General features: G+C 38.5%; 1 protein-coding gene across 3 annotated transcripts in view; it reads right to left on the reverse strand.

Annotated features, from left to right (window-relative positions):
• USP53 (ubiquitin specific peptidase 53) overlaps positions 1–18,192 on the reverse strand; it is a 55,701-nt gene that overhangs the window by 7,034 nt on the left and 30,475 nt on the right. For all 3 annotated transcript variants that reach the window (XM_090036637.1, XM_090036635.1, XM_090036636.1), the window contains exons 7-14: positions 15,706–15,811; positions 14,805–14,951; positions 13,066–13,215; positions 12,486–12,654; positions 11,559–11,708; positions 11,093–11,239; positions 10,088–10,829; positions 5,912–5,988 (exon numbers count right to left, since the gene is read on the reverse strand). In XM_090036637.1, the coding sequence (XP_089892763.1) occupies positions 5,912–5,988; positions 10,088–10,829; positions 11,093–11,239; positions 11,559–11,708; positions 12,486–12,654; positions 13,066–13,215; positions 14,805–14,951; positions 15,706–15,811 (1,688 nt within the window). The remainder of the gene's footprint in view (positions 1–5,911; positions 5,989–10,087; positions 10,830–11,092; positions 11,240–11,558; positions 11,709–12,485; positions 12,655–13,065; positions 13,216–14,804; positions 14,952–15,705; positions 15,812–18,192) is intronic.

Genomic DNA, 18,192 nt, shown 5'->3' on the forward strand with positions numbered 1-18,192 from the left:
ACAAGATGAACATAAGCCTCCAATGCAATGCTGCGGCTAGTAAAGCGACCAAAATGCTGGCGTGCATCCATAGATGCTTCTCGAGCAAATCCCGGGACGTCATTCTCCCCTTGTACTTGGCCTTGGTGAGGCCGCAGCTGGAGTACTGCATCCAGTTTTGGGCTCCACAATTCAAAAAAGGATGTGGAGAAGCTTGAGAGAGTCCAGAGGAGAGCCACGCGCATGATCAGAGGTCAGGAAAACAGATCTTACGATGACAGGCTGAGAACCATGGGACTCTTTAGCCTGGAAAAGCGCAGGCTCAGGGGTGATCTGATGGCCACCTATAAGTTTATCGGGGTGACCACCAGGATCTGGGGGAATGTTTGTTCACCAGAGCACCCCAAGGGATGACGAGGTCGAACAGTCACAAACTCCTGCAAGACCGTTTCAGGCTGGACATAAGGAAGAATTTCTTTACTGTCCGAGCCCCCAAGGTCTGGAACAGTCTGCCAGCGAAGGTGGTTCAAGCACCTACATTGAACACCTTCAAGAGTAAATTGGATGCTTACCTTGCTGGGATCCTATGACCCCAGCTGACTTCCTGCCCTTCGGGCAGGGGGCTGGATTCAATGATCTCCCAAGGTCCCTTCCAGCCCTAATGTCTATGAAATCTATGAAAGTCAGACTGTTGGAAACCCATGCAGGTCACCTTCATGACATGGATTGCCCCTTAATTCTACAGAAGAGTAACTAATAGGTGTGCTCCTAAAATATTTTGTCCTGTTAATGTAAAAAGACTGGATTTACTACCTTTAACATGTTAATTTAGGTTCCTCTTAGTTTAAGTGAGATTTGAGAAAGAAACTTGAGAGGTAGACGGGCTTATTTGGGCCTCAGACAAAATTTGGGATGAAGCTTAAGAGACCTTATCCCAAGGGAACACGGTATAAAAAGGGCTTACATCTGCTCTGATCTTTGAGTGGATACAATGGCTACAAAAAAAATGGTGGCAAAAGAAGCAGGTACTTAGGGGCTTAAGTGGGGCACCTCTTAAAGAGTGGAAGAAGAGTTATGCAATAGCAAAATCAGTTTCCATACAAAGACAGAAATTACTTCTATAAGAAACTCACACAAAGTAATTCTGTTACAAATATCTTGAACAGAATCTCTTTAAAAAAAAAAAAAAAAAAAAAATCAATATAAAAGTAGAACCCGTGTCCAATTCAGATTTTTCCTTACAGGAATAATTTCTAGTTAAAAGATACCAGGTTTAGATCCTTCATTATTATACAGGAATAAAGGTCTGTGTTACTTCAAAATAATTTAGCACATTTACTAACAATCGTTAGCAAGGTTTACAGTAACTAGTTTAGCTTTCAACATCTTGCATAATTGGTAGATCTTGCATGGCAGATGTCTATTATCTAGTTATATTTTCTATAAAATTACTCCTTACTAATATGAATAGCAGAATCAAACTGAGAAATTCAGTAGCTTTTTTACGGAAGTGAAAAAGCCTTCCATAAAGCAGTGATAAAAAGTAGACAGAAGAAGGCAGCAGAGGTTTGCAAATAGTCACCAAGAGAGGCATTCAATCAAAGCTGGTTCCTGACAGTGTGAGGTTTGTGCTTCCAGAATTCCAGCTAATTTAAAAATAGACGTGTTATTTTTCTCTTCTGCTGACATGGAGAGCCATGCATGGTTAAAACCAGAGAGAGAGTCTATTGGGAATTTTGGCTCCGGGTTCTTCACAAACCTAAATATGGAAGACATTAGCAAGCTGCACGGCAAAAGCCTCAACACAATTATCAGCAGAGCACAGAAAGTTTAAACAGTAAATTAACAAAAATCTTGCCTTCTTTCAAAAGCCTGTCAACAGTCAATATGCTTTCTGAGACCAACAACATCCCACAAACATCTGAATAAATTTTTTCAAAAGACTAAAACCTATATGTCTATATCCAACAGGTAACTTCCTTTCCTGTGATAAAGATTAAAATTAATCAATAAACTTAAAAATATTTCCTATATAGCATGTCAAAATACTGCAATTAAGAAATAATACACACTTCTAGTTAAAAAAAGAAAGCAAAAAAAAAAAAAGGGAACTTCATCTCTTTATGAATATAGTTTAGTTATGGATTTCCTGTTGTGTTTTTAGAACAGAAGTAGAACTACAAGAAAGCCGTGAGTTATGCAACTTGGCAGTATTTTCTGGAAATTAAATCAATATTTTTAAATAAAACCAATGGGGGAATTAACTTGAGAGTTCAATGCAGTTCAGTGTCTTCAGTGGTAGCAGAATTAAGCTAATGATGGACACTTCCAAAAAAAACAAAGTTACCTCTACATTATCAAGCCGTATATGTGGGGGAGGCCAAGTGATCTGCTTGATTTCACACAAGGAAATATGAACTAAGTATTGTTTTCTCTTATTCTGCTTGAATCATGTACAAGTGTCAATGTACAGTTAAGGTTCTTCAGGTACATTTGGTATCTTTTACTAGACCAACTAAATGTATACAGTTAACATGTATATGTAATTTCTTTGTTATGGCAACATTTGTTAGGGGAGTTGGATAGTAGTTGATCATCAGTTCAACTGACATTTAAACTAAACATTCCGGTTTGTTAACCCCACTCCTAAGAGGTTAACTATAAAATGACAAAATACAACCAACATCCCTAGTCTGTTTAAAAAAAAAAAAAAAAGTAAACGTAATCTGAAATGATTCAGTTTAAAGACTGCCAAGTAATGGACTGATGCCTTTTTGTATTTTTGAAAGTATTTAATCCAATGTAAATTTAAAGGCTTTAAAGACAAAGCGACCCCCCCCACACCCCTTTTCTTTAAAGCCACAGATTTGGGGACAAAGCAAAACCCTCACAACTGGTCTTCCTGCATCTAACATTTGTTACTATGCTTATGGGAAAAAGGACAAAACAGGGGAATAAACTAGGTTGGCATGTACTCATTAACCTTGCAACTGTAGCCTGTAGTTCACTCCTTACTTGAAATTTACCCTAAAAATATGTCCTTGTTTTAAAAGGTTTTTTTTTAAAAAAAATATGTAGACACCCAGTTTGATCTGGAATATATAACTTCTGAACACTTCCATAACAAATGAATATCAATATCATTAATTTTTCCAGTCTGACCTCAGGATTATTTAGAATGAATGAATTTAAGACATTTTCTAAATACAGTATTTGAACACTTTATATGATGGTACTTTTAACAATGTTTCTGTAACTAAACAAGTTCAAGTATTTAATGTAATCCAATATGCATCTTATGCAGAAGATATCCTTTGATACAGTTCACAATTTTTTCCTTGTGCCAGCAAAGAGCAGTTTTAATTCTTCCTTTCATGGTACTAAGAATATAGCACAAACGTATCATGGTATAGCTCAAACAGAGTATTGGTATTCCACATAACATCAGACAATTGTTAATTACTTCATGTGACATTAAAAAAAAAACAAAACAAAAAAAATAGGTGAGTTCATCTTCTATATTCCAGAAAGACTTTGAATAATACAAGGAAAATACTTTGAATTTGGGGTTAAATGTAAGGTGCTACATTTAGGCATCAAATACAAAATAACAAACGTGGGCTGCTTCAGGCTGGGCTGGGATCATGCTCAGCGCTCCAGGCTGAAGTGTGTATGGAGCACCACCAGCATGGAGCAAACAAAATGGGGCAGGGGGGTGGAGGAGAGGGGCAGCAGCTACAGCTATGGCCCTAACCCCAGGAAAGGCCTGGAGGCCAAGCCACAGCACACAATTCTATGAAGAGGGCCTTCTTCCCCACCACCCATGTTAAATGAGAGGTAAACCATCTTAGTATTGAGTAAATATGGCAGGCATTTTTAGACTGCAAAAAATAAGGGCCATTAAGACAGGTACATGATAGCAGGCTTGTAATATCTGAAGGCCTGTCAAAGATGGAAAACAGCTTTTTTCCACTACTGCAGAGAGAAGGATATCTATCAATGTTTTGAAGTTGCAGCAAAGTAGGTTTAAACTGGATATCAGGAGAAAATTTCACTTTTAAAAAAACAAGGCAGTGGAACAGACTAAGTTACAGAATGTACTTTCTTGGAGGTTTTCAAGACAACGATGTTGGATAAGCATTGATCAGGGATTATTTAGGAGAAGCAATGCCTGGAATATGCTGTGAAAAGCAATAGTTGGAAACCCAGCAGATTCCCACACACACTGCCCAGGGACTATGAGAAAACTCTGTAGCTTGTAGTGGGGTAAAAATTGGAGAGGACCATGCTCAGTAACAGGAGAATGGATCAGAGCTCAACAACAACAACAGCTTAGTTATAAAAGTAAATTAAACAAGCTGGGACAAGTTTACAGAAGGGACAGGATGACACCAAAAGTTCCTTAATCAGGGTATGTGATATGCCCAACTGTGTTAGTCTCCAGGTTGCAAAGTAGATTGGGAGGATGTCTGGTTAATCCATGCTTCTGGGATTTACAAGTCATCATATGGGACTGGGAATGTGCATTTTCCTCTCTGTCAGAGTGGGGAGGGAGGAACAAAAACCAAAGTGCTAAAAAAATACCCCACAAAAAACCTCCTCTAGGATGGTTTAGAAAAGGGATGCTCCTACCTTGGGCAGGGGGTTGAACTAGATGAACTCCTGCTGTGCCTTCAGTTCTAATTTTCTAAGACTATGAAACCTACACAGCTTAACAGAAAGTTATAGTACAGTTTCTATAAAATAAAATAACCAAATATTTACTGGCCCCAGCCAATATAGATTTTGTATAAGTACAGAAAATGTGACTGTTCCACCATCATTAGATTGAGATTTTGGCTGACCCCATACTATTTCCTGTAATATAAGTATTCAGAGGCATTTATCAGCTTTATAGGAAACCAGGAGACATTTTAATATGGACAAGGAAGCCGATTTCCTTTTCCAAACGTTTCTTCCTGATACGGCTATATTCCAAGGAAAAATTGTTTGAAGGAGGTATACAGCTATTGAAGAGCTGACAGAGTACTTAGTAAAAGGAAGTCTTTGCGTTGAGATTTCAGAAAGACTAACCTAAACTGATCAAGTTCTCATCCTTGCTAAAAATAATTTTCAAATTTTCATTACAGTAAATTGCCAGAAAACAGAAAAAAAAAAGGGAGACTTCAGATAAGCATGAGAGAAAAATGTTTGAAAAGGGGACACTTGAAGATGGATATTGGAACTATTTCCAATAATGATCCTTTCTTGTATATAATTGCATACAAAGTTGTTTACTCTAAATGTTGTCCAGCTACAGAAGCAAGTGTTGTATAATTTAGCATACTAAGATGTGGGTTACCAAAATACTACACCAGGTCACTACACTCTGAATTACGAAATGATTAAATGTAATTTACAACAAAACATGACTCACAGTATGTCTGCGCTACATAACCCAGTGTATTGTAGATCTCCAAACTAGCTCATTTAGAAGCGCACTGAATAGCAGTTCCCCATTCCTACCACACTGTTTTGTGTAACTACTATGCTGCTTTCCATACCCAAGCTACTTAGGGTTAGCTTAGGTACTATTACACCAGTCTCCACTGTGCAGCGTAGACACATGCTTGATTAATATTTCAAGAATTCAAGGGGGAAAAAAAAAATCAAATCAAGAAAATGAACTTGTATATTTTGCCAATCTAAATACACGTATTGGTCATCACTAATAACAGTTGTTAGAGGAAGATAAAAGTTCACTTTCACACAAATTGTCAATCCTATAAAGTATAATAAGATTACTTCTAAACACCAGCTTTTGTCAAGTCAAATTTGGAACCTTTCAACTTCTAACACTGTAGTAAAATTATGAAACTAAACAATTCTGGCATGTCTATAAATTCTTTATGAAGCCCTCCATAGAAAGACAAATACAAGTTAAAATTCTTACCATCAAAATAGTTCCTGTTTTGCTGAGAGGTAGACTGCAACATGTTTTCAGGTTTTTTGGCTGTTGGAGTCAGGTCACTGTAAGACAAATGAGCCAATACAGTTTATACTTAACTTATGAATACAAAACCAGTTGCCTACGCACACTTACATACTAAGTTTTAAAAAATTTATCTTTATGTATATAAATCTGGGTGCCAATATTTTCCTTACAAAATTTACTGATAAAGAGGTCATATCTTTCAAGCCACACAGTCCTCGGACAAGCCATACTACACACTGGCCTTTTGAAGATGGCTGAATCCTAAAGCTACCAGCAATTGAAAAAGATGTGCTGACTATGAAACACAATCATCAACCATATCTTATTTGTTTTCAGTGGTATTTGTTCTTCATGAAGGCCAGAAGTGGTTATATCCATCATTTAATGGAAAGCTTTTTTAAAGGCAAAGAAAGAAACCCAGATCCAACTTGTTTCTTTGAAAATTTTCTCCTCATGTCAGAACAAAAGAAAAGAAAAAGGACTTTTATTAAAGAAAGGGAATGCTACAGTTTGTGGCCCAGCCAGAGCAATTTTGGAATTTCACTTTATTTTAATCAAAAAAACTTGAGCCAAAAGAAAATTAAGTTAAGTGCAAGGGGGGAAATAAAATTATAAAACCTTCTTCTCAACAGCAGTCCTAAACATTCTGGTCAAACTTTGAGAGTTATTTAGGCAATGACACTGATGAAAAAGAAATTTAGTAGTTTGAAACTAGGTGTCCAATACATTTCCTATGCAGATATTGAATGTACAAATTGCCTCTTCTTTGTAATATTACTTGGTAAAGCATTTGTGGGAGGAGGAAGAAGAAAACATTTAAAACAGCGCAGTGCAAGACACTTTTCTCTAAAGTCATCTTCCCCTGCTTCCTGAGAAGAAGTCTCATGAAGTTCCTTTATGGCTTGTTAAAGTTATGAGCCTGTAAAATATATAGTGAGAAGTGTTCTAAAGTTATCTAAACCTTAATTAACATTTCTCAGTGTGCAACACACCTCAGAAAAACTTACACTACTGAATTTGTCACTCAGGTTTGACTGGTAAAAAAAAAAAAAAAATTAAAGGAAAAATGCATTTAAAATAGTATAAACAGCTAAATCACCAAATATGTTATATTTAAATATGTAATTTCTCATTTTACCAAACAGTCATTTCTAGACATGCATAAAAACTGGTTTTGTCATTTGTCTGCAGTCTTACAAAACACAGGAGGGTAGGAGAAGCATTTTGGCTGACCCAAAATAAAAAAACTTTCCCAGGGCAAGCCAAAAGCAGCAACAATTTGCTTCAGACTTAAAATGTAATGTTTTAAGGGGTTTTTTATTGTTGGATTTTTTTATAATTTTAAAAATACTTATTAAAAATGTGATTTTTTTTTTTTTTTTTTTTACTGAAATTCCCTCTAGCTGTACACTAGGACAGAGGAGAACGATCACTAGTCAGCTGTTCTGTTGCAAAGGATTCATTAGCCCACTCCTACTTTTCTGCAGGTGAAGCTAAAAGGCAGACATTTAGCTCCGACCAAAAAAGTATTGCAATTTAGAGCATGCAGGTAACAGTTAAAGCAGATTTAGCTGTGCTGAGGCAAGTTCCCTGCCTCCTGCTTTGGCCCAAACACACGCACTTTAAAAACACGATTTCATCTGTCTCTGCCCTTGATAGAAATCCTGCCCCACCTCCTCCAACAACATCACAACAAAAATGTTTTTATTATTAAAATACTGCCAAAATACCCAACTTAGTGTTTTGGTCAACCTCAAATAATCTGTCAGACAAATGTCACCCAACAAAAATATTCAGGAGGCAAAAGAGCCTGGACTAGTATTGGCTCTCTCAACTTATGACAGGGGTGGATAAAACATGGCCCTAAGGCTGGATTTAGCTGCATAACTGACCAGATCCAGCTCACGGCAGCTCCTGTGCAGGGATGCATTACGATTCATCGGGCCTCCAACCCTGCCCCACCCCATGGCTGCAGGCTCCTATCCTGGCCAGTACAGCAGCAGCAACGACCAGAGCAGGATGTGCTGTCCCCCAGGCCTGGGACAGGAGCTGCAGCCGCCCCCACCCACAGGTCTGCAGTGGACCTGGCACCAGAGGTGCAGAGCCGCTGCCCGCTGGGTGCATGTGGCAAAGACTGAGCTCCAGGGGCAGCCCCTCACCCCACCACAGCTTAGTCTGACTGCAGCAGTGCCCGGCAGCCATGGCCCACCACATCATGCACACCAGCCTGGTCTCATCCACACTGAGGCAGGAGCCCAGCTGGCCTGTTTGTTAATCAATCTATGCCCCTGTAGTACTCTGCAAGAGGCTATGCCCCACCTACTGGGGCAGCCCACACCACGCTCCATTCCCAGTGCTGCTCTGCTCCCCCCCAACTCCAGTGGGAGCTGCCTGGCTGAATCTTCCCACAGGGGCAGCTGCTGGAGGCAAGGAAAGCAAGGTCAGCACCTGGCCAGCTGCAGCCACACCAGAAGTTCCATGTGCTGACTTGGGCCTGAGCCAGCAGGGCTTTTCTACTTCCTTCACCTCCAGCTGCTGCTCCTCCTGCCCCTGCTGCACTGCTCCGAGCACAAGGAGCTTGAGCTGTGTGGTTCCTGCTGGAGGCGAGGGAAGCAGAGCAGAACTGGGAACAGCTTCGTTGGGCTGCAGCTGCATGGGGAACAGCCATACCAGAAACTATGCACTGGCCAGAGCTAGGCATACGCTACCCCAGATGGGGCTAGGCCTCAGGCAGAGCGCCATGGGGGCAGCTGCAGACCACACCACCCAGGCAAATTCTGTTACACGCACCCCCCACCTCTCCTCAGCCCCATCTGGCTCCCTGGAGGTAGCACCCAGGCAACACCCCACCTCACCCACAGGACAGGGTATGCAGCAAGTGGATTGGCCTTGCTCACCTGTCCTGTTCTCAAGCACTGCTCCCCACTTGCCCAAAGCCCCATAGGGAGTTTTGGCAGGTTGCTGTATGTAGGAAAGGGCAGTGCTAATCCAGCCTGCAACAGCTCCAAACTCTCTTGTGGCCCGGAGGTCCACATAATTGCCCATCCCTCACTTATGAGAAGGAATTCAAGGCTCAATAAAAGAAAAATAATTAGATATCTAACCAGTTGGAAATATAGTATGTAATGCAAGTGTTTGAAAGGTGTAAAACATGTAGAAAACTGATTGTGTTTACTGTGTTTCATATAGTATATTTTCAAACTAAATCTCACTATTAAACTTGTTCAGTAGTGCTCAACCTTTTGGTCCCACGGACAGATGAGCGAGCCAGTACACAGGGCCATGCTACCTGACCCGTGAGGCTCCCCACAGGTACCAATATTTGGCAGCGGAGGAGCAGCAATCAACATGCCAACACTCCCCCTGCTGTCACATTTCTGGACCGGGGGAGCCCAATAGGCCAAATGACAACTGTAGGCCAGATCTGACCCATGAGCTGGGGGTTGCACACCCCTGAAGCTGCGTCTTACTACATTTGCATGTACAAATGCATACACTTACATTTTAAACGCTTTGTGGTATAGATTTTAAATGCTTTATTCACTGAACTGCAAAGTATAAATCTAAAATACTAAGTTAATTAAATGTTAACTAGCGGGAGCCAACAAATTAGCTCTGCACCCCGATCCTCTTCCTCTGCCTGATCTGCTGCTTTACCTTCTGCTCCCTACTCTATAATCCATGTTTGACCTCCCACTTAGCTTTCCGTTTCCAGCAAATCTTCTGCTCTGCTGCCTATCTTCTTCCTGAACTGCTAAGTGCCATACACAGAGGCTGCCCATGCCACTTGTTGCATTTGTGTCATATATTGGCCACCCTCATTCTAGACCATGTATACCATTGCTTTCACATTTGATTAGCCCATAAATATTATCTACTGTTGGCCCAATTTTACATGTACAGAATTGATACTAGTTTTGAACAGGGAAGGACTAAGCCATGGTAGTTATAAAAAATTAACAATTTACTTGGTTTTGCATTTCTTTTTTATGACTACCTCCCACTTCCTACTTCACAAGCCCCTTTCAGCCCATCAGTTTTCTACACCTATTGTCACCAATAAAAAGATGGCAAATCTCAAACAGAAAGCTTGAACTTAATCCAGGAAATACCACATGAGCACCGAAAGTTTACCTGAAGGAAACAGGTTCTTTAACACCTCGGATATCCATTGGGTTGGTTCCTTCAATGACAGGTGAATCCAGAGTGGCAGATCCATTACTGATATGATCACTGCTTTCATATCCAGATTCAGTCCTTTGCATTTGCCAGTTGTCACCATGAACTTTTCTCTCTGTAAATACTTTTCCTTTCTCCAGATTCCCTTTTCCATCTGAATCCAGAGAGCTTCGACTCCCCATCTCCTGTTTCGTTTCATCCTCATAAATGGTCATTAAACTCTTCTGGGTTTGATTTTCTTTTGGCCACTTATTAAAGCTCTGCTCCTTTTCCTGTTTAGCTTTATTGCTTTGATTTGCCTTATGTCTTGGACTATGCTGCTTTTTTTCAGTCTCGCTGAAAATGCTGTCCACATTTAGTGTCTCTCGCATAGGCTTCCAACCTTTGGTTTTGCTTCTACTGCTGCTGCTGCTGACAACACTTCCCCTGTCCCTAGAATCTTGGCTGCTATCCGTTTCATAGCCAGTGGTATTGTCAATCCTAGATCTGTTCATCCCTTTATCCACAGCAAGAAAAGCTTCTGTTTTATTTGACCCAAGTACCTGTGCAGGTGGTCTGATTTCATGTGGTATACTTTCATGTTTGTAAGGTCCTCTTCCCTGGCTACTATAAATGCGCTGGTCAGCATATTGTCTAAATCCATTCCCAATAGGAGGCGATCCTGACTTAATGTGAGAGCGGTCTTCTCCAATAAGATCTTAAATAAAGATGAAAAAAAATAAAAAGAAACCTCTTCTGAATTTCTCCTTTCAATTAAAATAAACTCCCCAGTTTGACAATATTTTGCTTATGATAGCTATTTATTCCTGTCATACCATTACAGGCTAAACAAGCTCAAATGGCATGCATTTAGCAAAGAGCTAATGTTAGGTTTTCTTTTAACTTGCGAAACAAAAAAATATCAGTTATGCTGAATTTGCTATAAACCTTGTTTCTAAAGCCAGATTTTAAAAAATGTACCTCTTTGTCTCCCAGAGTCTTTTTTTGGTCCCCTGTCTGCATCTTTCCTTACAGAGGACTGGACGTTTCTCATATCAACTGCCTTCTGAGCACATTCTCTGGATATATCCTTGAACTTGTCCTTTTGATCTTGATGCCCTAACTTAACTGCAAAAATACTCATGATAGCATTTTTAATTAAACTGAACAGTCATGGTAAAAAAGAATGTACTATTAGCTTTATTACATCTTAGCTTTAACTACTAACATCTTAGCTGGGTAAACTAAAAATTTTCAAAAAATGATAAATCACCCATGCCTATTGCAAAATTATAAAAATAAAGTTTAATAGAAATATTAAATTATTTTAGATCAATTACAAAGCCTTGCAATTAAAAAAACAAAAAAAAACCCCAACAAACCACACACACATTTCTAACTGAACCCTTGCACAGCAAATTTTCTTTTAAAAAAAAAAGGTACGTACCTGGTCCCCTACCACCACTAGCCTGAACATGAGCTCTGCTGAAACTGGAGTTTTCAGGCTGAAATTTTTTATTGCCTTTTTGATTTGGAGGCTCTAAAAATCCATTCTCTTTTGTGTGATCCAATTTTGGAATAGCTGTTTTTTCAAAACCTATAAAAACAACATATAATCTATCTTTGGAAATGAAAACCTACTAATTTATGGGTAACCGCATTTAAATTACCTGAACTGGTTACGTTTAGCATGCAAACGAATTCTGGAATGTCTTACTTATGATAATGCAATTTGTCACAAATACGGTAATGGCATTTGTCCTTCAATTTTTCTTCATCATAGTGTAAACAGATAAGACTCAATTTTCCTTTTATTAATTCCAATTTTGAGAGAATCAACAAAATTGACAGCCATAAGTACTATAACAAGATTTTTAACATGCACCATAACTATAATGCAGTGTTTCTTAGAACTTTTAATTTTCCAATATTTTTATGGGATCAAAGGAAAAAAAAAAGGAAACAGTGACCACCCAGTTACACTTAAGTTAGAAAAAAGAATTCCAAGACTGCCTTCTTAAATAGAATTTCTCACCCTATATAATTAGTTCTAAACAACCCCAAAAAGGATAATAAAAGCAACGGTTAAGAGGCATCGCTTAGGCCAAAATTGCATCTTACACAATATTTATTGCATTTTCAACTTTTAATAATCAAGTTTAACCTGTTCATAATTAAAAAGAATTTCTCCAGTCAGGAATTCTTCATCTACATCTACATCTTTCAATTCATATTTTTCTGTGGTACAAAGCATTTGATCGTTCTAATGTTAAATAATACATGCCAAGTTTTTAAACAGGAAATCTGATTGCCTGTTCCCAGTTATTGATCAAATTTGATGCAATTAAAGTTCTATTAGTCAAAGCTTTATTACCTAAGTCTTCTCCATTTTTTGCTGCCGATTTGTAGTGAGAATGAATGATCTGTTTGGGTGCATCTTCTGTGGAAACAGCTGTACCATCTGGGTTAGCATAAAATAGCAACAATGGCTGAAAGTGACATCGAATGCACTTGGAGACCACATCTTTCCATTTTGTTCCAACCTGAGAAAAAAAATCCTATTTGCATCAAATATAAAAAATAACTAGCCACTAAATCCAATAAAAGAAAGAATACAAATACACCAGAAATATGCAACATTCATGTCTTGTACAATCTGAAAACATAGCACATTCAGAGCTACAGCTATGGCACATAAGATTGCTATGCAAGCTGCAGTAGAAAAGCAGTGAACAATGGTTGCATAAGCAAAGTAAACAAAACTACAAATACTTTGGGCTTTCACTAGTTATTCATTAAACAAAACATTACACTTCACAACCTGAAATACCCAGTAAACAGAGGACAGAACAGTAAAACTGCAGTCAATTAAAACTTGACTTAGTAATCTTTACGAAATGAAGACAAATTTAGAGTTGGGCAACAGAGGAGTTCTAAGTGTAGAAAAAGTTTACCTCTTTCACATTAGCATCATCAAACAGGACCCACTTGCAGCTCTTAGTGTGAAAGGCAAATGCACAGTAATGTCGGCTTGCGTAGCAAATCATCCCCACAAGATAAAGCTCAGCATTTTTAGCCTGCTCATCTGTAACCCTATAGAACAACTGTAAACATGAATATGTATCAGTTAAACAGGAAAAATCCTACTAGTTTGGACATTTTAAATTCATTAAGATTAATATCTACACCACTCGTTTGCCTCAGAAAAGCAACTACATCACTATAGTCAGGCTACAATTTATACAGAACTACTCTTTTTAAACACGTAACTAAAATATTAATACACAGATGGCACAGCAGTATTTTTGATACCCTGTGACCTTACATAAACAAAACATTCCAAAAAATTTTTGCAGAAGTGCTGGATGATTTTTTTTGGTCTGGGAGCTTAAGTATCTGCCACTGCTTAGGTATACTTTTAAAAAGGCTTTAACTGAACTTTTTTCTTTTAAATGGTTACACCTTGATTTTTTCATTCTTTATTATTAGTCTTAGCCCGCTACCATGCCTAGGATTTTAACTGGATCTTCAGCAATGATGCATCAGAAGCCAATACAAGGTTAATTTTTAACCTGAAATAGACATTATATCCCAGTTTGCCCTAATTACACTGCCTATCCCTAGGTAGTGTAAAAACAAGAGAATAGTAGCAAAAGAAATCAAGGGAAGCCTGTGATACAATAATGGAAGTTAACTAGTGTGCAAAACAAGTACACTGGATAATCTTTTAACTATTTTCCTTCCTTTGATCAAATTTATTAACACTCAGATGTGAAATACCTGTAGTCTAAGGTCTGAATCCTAGTACACAACTCTAACTGCTATTTTTGCAAGATAAATCGAGTACCATTCAGTTTACTGTGGGGGAATACCTGGATAAACCATACATGGTAAGGTACGCTCTGCACTGACATTAAAAATTCCACAGCGTTTTTCAGTAAGGAAGAGGTATGCTCTGATCCCTGTCCAACCTTAATTAATCTACTTGCATATCTGCTCTATGGCAATCTAACAACAGGATTACACTTCCATTAGACCCTTATTTTAATCTCTCCCCAACATGAATGGTGCTGAAGGAACAGATCTTGCGTGTAGAAGTAAAGCAGCCTGATATCTACCAAACTTGCTTTCTTCACTGCAGAAGCATACAATGAATAAAATTGGGAGCTGCAGAAGAGAGAGGATGCTTTTATTGATTTGGCAGCTAACTATCCTCCTGGAGAACTACTCTGCTCAGAATGAATGTAATGCTACACAAATCACTTGAATTGGATGTAGTCACTGTGCGCTCCTATGTAACAAAAGGTGATTGGACCTGTTCCTTGAAAACAATGCACTATAAAAATCATTAGTACTCTGACAAATTAGGTCCTAAGTAAATCTTAAATTAAGAGGTTGACAATTGTCAATTGATGCAACAATTCCTCATATGGAAAATAAGGATACTCTCTCTCTTCTGGGGTATGTTCTGAAGATTCTTTACACAGATTGTTCAATAATATTACTTCAGACAAAACTTCAGAGGGCAAGTTTCTGAAAGTCCAATTAATACATGACTTACAACATTTTAAATTTAAGGAAAAACAGATGAGGAAGAACATGAATATGGTGTATTAAATATTAAAATGCAAAAAAACAAAACAAAACAAAAAATCACTAAATTAGTTTTTTAGATTAGTTTTCGTTCAAATACCCCAGGAAGATAAAGCTGTGTTGCCAGATTCCGCATAACATCTTCTGTCAGGTCAGAATGTTCCGAATCCCAGACTAAACCGATTGTGACAATCTCGGGACAATTCATGAGAACACGACGGATTTTTATTCGTTGACCACAGTTACTCTGGAAGAAAGAAAAATAAAGGGAAGATACAATATGTCAAAAGCTTCAAGAATGCAAAATTTCTAAAGAAAATGACAAGAGTGAAAAAATGAATAACAATTCCTTCCACCACCCAAATTTAATTTTGCTATGGTTATTAGGAACAATTCAGAGGGTAAGGGATATATAATCTTAATCTTTACAAGAAGCACCCCAATAGTGTTATCTCCAATACCAGTGGAGCTCTCTCTCCATATCCACCACACACGTAACTTTTGAGGGAGACTATTTTTGCATGTTTTGAATTTTCCACCTTTTCTATCTCTACAAGAATAGAAAAGCAGACAATCACTGAAAGGTGTTTTTAGGACAACACACACAATGAACCAGACAGAAAACAGTCTGTTCTGTTACAGTCTGTTAAGTTATATCATTATGACCATGTCCAGACTAAAGCAAACTTCGCTCTGCAGATATAATTCCGATTCATGAAATAAAGCCTAGATATGCAATTTGGAAAAGATGGCAGTCTCTCTGAATAGAAAATGAATTTAAGCACATATGTCTCTGTGTGGGTCTGTGTGATGGGATTTATCTACACATGCAACTGACAAAATAGTTTTGTTAAGCTACACATAAATGGAGTTTAGTCTCTAGTCTCTTTGGAAAATTTAGCTCCAGGTCTTACTTTTAATGCATGTTAGTAAGTAGCCACAATCCCAAGTCTTCCTAATCTCCAACTCACAAGACTGCAGTATTTCTTTTTCCTACTTACAGGACATTTTCTGAAGTCATCAGTGGTATTTGCTGCCTGTAGCAACTCTGCAAACATTTCTGGCTTGAGACGTTCATGCCTTTCCATCATTCTATCAACTTCATTGCTGTAAACAGGTAGTAAGAATAAAAGACTTACCAGAGATCATACATTTTAAAAGTAAAGAAATTTTACCTATGACTACATTTATAATATCCTGAAAAAGTAGCAATGTATATGTAGGAACATTAATATACGATTACCATTTTTGCTTGCTACATTTGCCAATATCAAATTTTTATATGATTAATCTGCCAGATTAAGAGATCTGAAATAGTGGCAAGAAGTGGCAGAATAGCTCATCGTTCAGACCTGAGCTACAGTAATGCATCTCAGGTAAAAAGAGTAGTGAAATTCTTTATATATAAAAAAACCAAACTTACATGCATGTTCGAAGCTACAGAAAGTTCAACTTGTTTATGGTAAAAAGGCTACTGAATAACAAAATTTGTTTTAGTAACTTAGTTTCAGTAAAACCTGCCATATTTACTCAAATCTAAGACGAGATTATTTTTCCCCATTCAATATGAGAAAAACTATGCAGCATAGGAGACGAGGGGGAGAAGTCGGGGGAGAGCTGCTGTGATTCCAGCTCTAGTTCCTGCCCTGACCCAAGGTTACCGCCATCACCACTGTCTGTTCAATGCTGGGGCCAAGGCTGAAACTACCAGTAATGCCTGGCCTGGGCTGGAGTCACCTTATGCTCTGTGCCCCACACCCTGGGTGAAAGCCAGAGCAGCCACATAGGGTAAACAGCGGGGGGGGGAGAGGAGGAGGGGACAAGTGACAGGTAAGCAGGCAACAAGAGGGGGACGAGCAATTCGGCAGGTAACAGGCAGGGAAAGAAAAAGGGGCAAGGGTCAGGCTACATACTCCCTGTTGCTGCTTTTCCTACCACTGTGAATTTAAGACAACCCTCCCTTCTATATACGGAAAATTATAACAAGCTTGTAATTTTTCATGTATAGACTCTAATGAGAGGTGGTTTTAAAAATTCAAAGTCATCTTGGATTCAGGTAAATACAGTACTAAGACTGTCAGACTCAGAAGTTAAATTCAGTAAAAGAGGAACCAGTTAAAAGCTCCTTAACACACACAGCAATGGTTTTCTTTCATGAAAGAAGGCAACACCCATTAGTCAGGGTGGTTACTTTTATGCAATTAAGTTCTCAATACAAGAGATTGTTCAAAAGAGACCTGAAGGAGGCTATCAAAGAAAGAAATATTTATGTTATTATACTGATATATAGCAGGGGTAGCTGGAAAAAGGTGTGTAAACAATTACATAGAGGGAGGAGTCAAGAACATGCTGTGTTTTCAAGTAATGTGCAAAGAGGCAGTACAAAAAAGGGGCACAAAACCAGAGGAAAACAGACTTGCCACTGAAGGTACTTCTAAAGGTAAGTAAGACTTGAAAAAAGTTTTACACCTCACAAAACAGGAAGGAATTTTTAAAAATTTCTTTGCACGTATCATTTATTTTCAGTATAATCAGAGTTGTTACAGAGAAAAGCAAGAAAAATGCTTGAATTTAAGCTACTGTACAAAATGGAGACCACAAAAATACAATTTTTTTTTTAAAAGTACATCAGCCACTGTCCCCTGGACTAACAATTGTACCATTTTCAATTCCTCTGTCTTCCATACCTCCAACTCTTATTACTTCCCTGCTCACCCCAGACCAAACTCCATTTCTTTTTCAGTACAATACAACTGTAAACCTGGTCTTGAATCATCTTAATTCAACTATTCAAACCTTATTTCTGGCTTCCTCCCTGCCTTTTATATAACATGCAAAAGGCATCCAAGATGTTGCCAGGAGCAGAAGAGCTTGCTTTGTCAAAGAATTTGAAAGCAATAAAAATAGGAAATTGGAAACTGAGAAAGCAGATTCACAACTAGCCGTATTTTAGATTGCATTAGTAGCCATAATTGTAGCTATACTGTCTCAGAAACTTGTTACAATAGGCGTTTTATACTCCTAAAGCCATATATGTAGAAGCAAACTAAATCCTGCAGGAGATATTTTTAATTACATCTGAATTTACTGCCCTTTAATTGTGCTTTTTATGCGTTTATTCGCCATAGGCAGAAACTGACAAATCACCTGATGTTACACTTGTGATGCCAAAAATGGTGAGCAAACAGATGACCCTACCCTTGGTGGTGTTACATCAGTGGCCATGACAAAAAGATAGTGTAATATAGTACCACTTTATTGCAGGGAACAGCTATTTGCTTTGTGGCAGGAGAGTTTAGAGCTGCCTCCACTTCCCAAACACCCTGGAAAGGTGCTCCAGGGACTTGAGGGGCCTGATCCTATGCACCCTGGGAACTCTATTGCAGGAACAGACCCCCTTCAAACCCTGGAAGCACCTGCCCTACTTTCCCCACTTAGAGAAATGCCCTAAGGAACATCACCGTACCTCTATGTGGTTGAAGTCTGGG

This window comes from Crocodylus siamensis, chromosome 2, assembly GCF_052110815.1.
Source record: "Crocodylus siamensis isolate JL-2025a chromosome 2, ASM5211081v1, whole genome shotgun sequence".
In the NCBI taxonomy this organism is placed as follows: domain Eukaryota; kingdom Metazoa; phylum Chordata; order Crocodylia; family Crocodylidae; genus Crocodylus; species Crocodylus siamensis.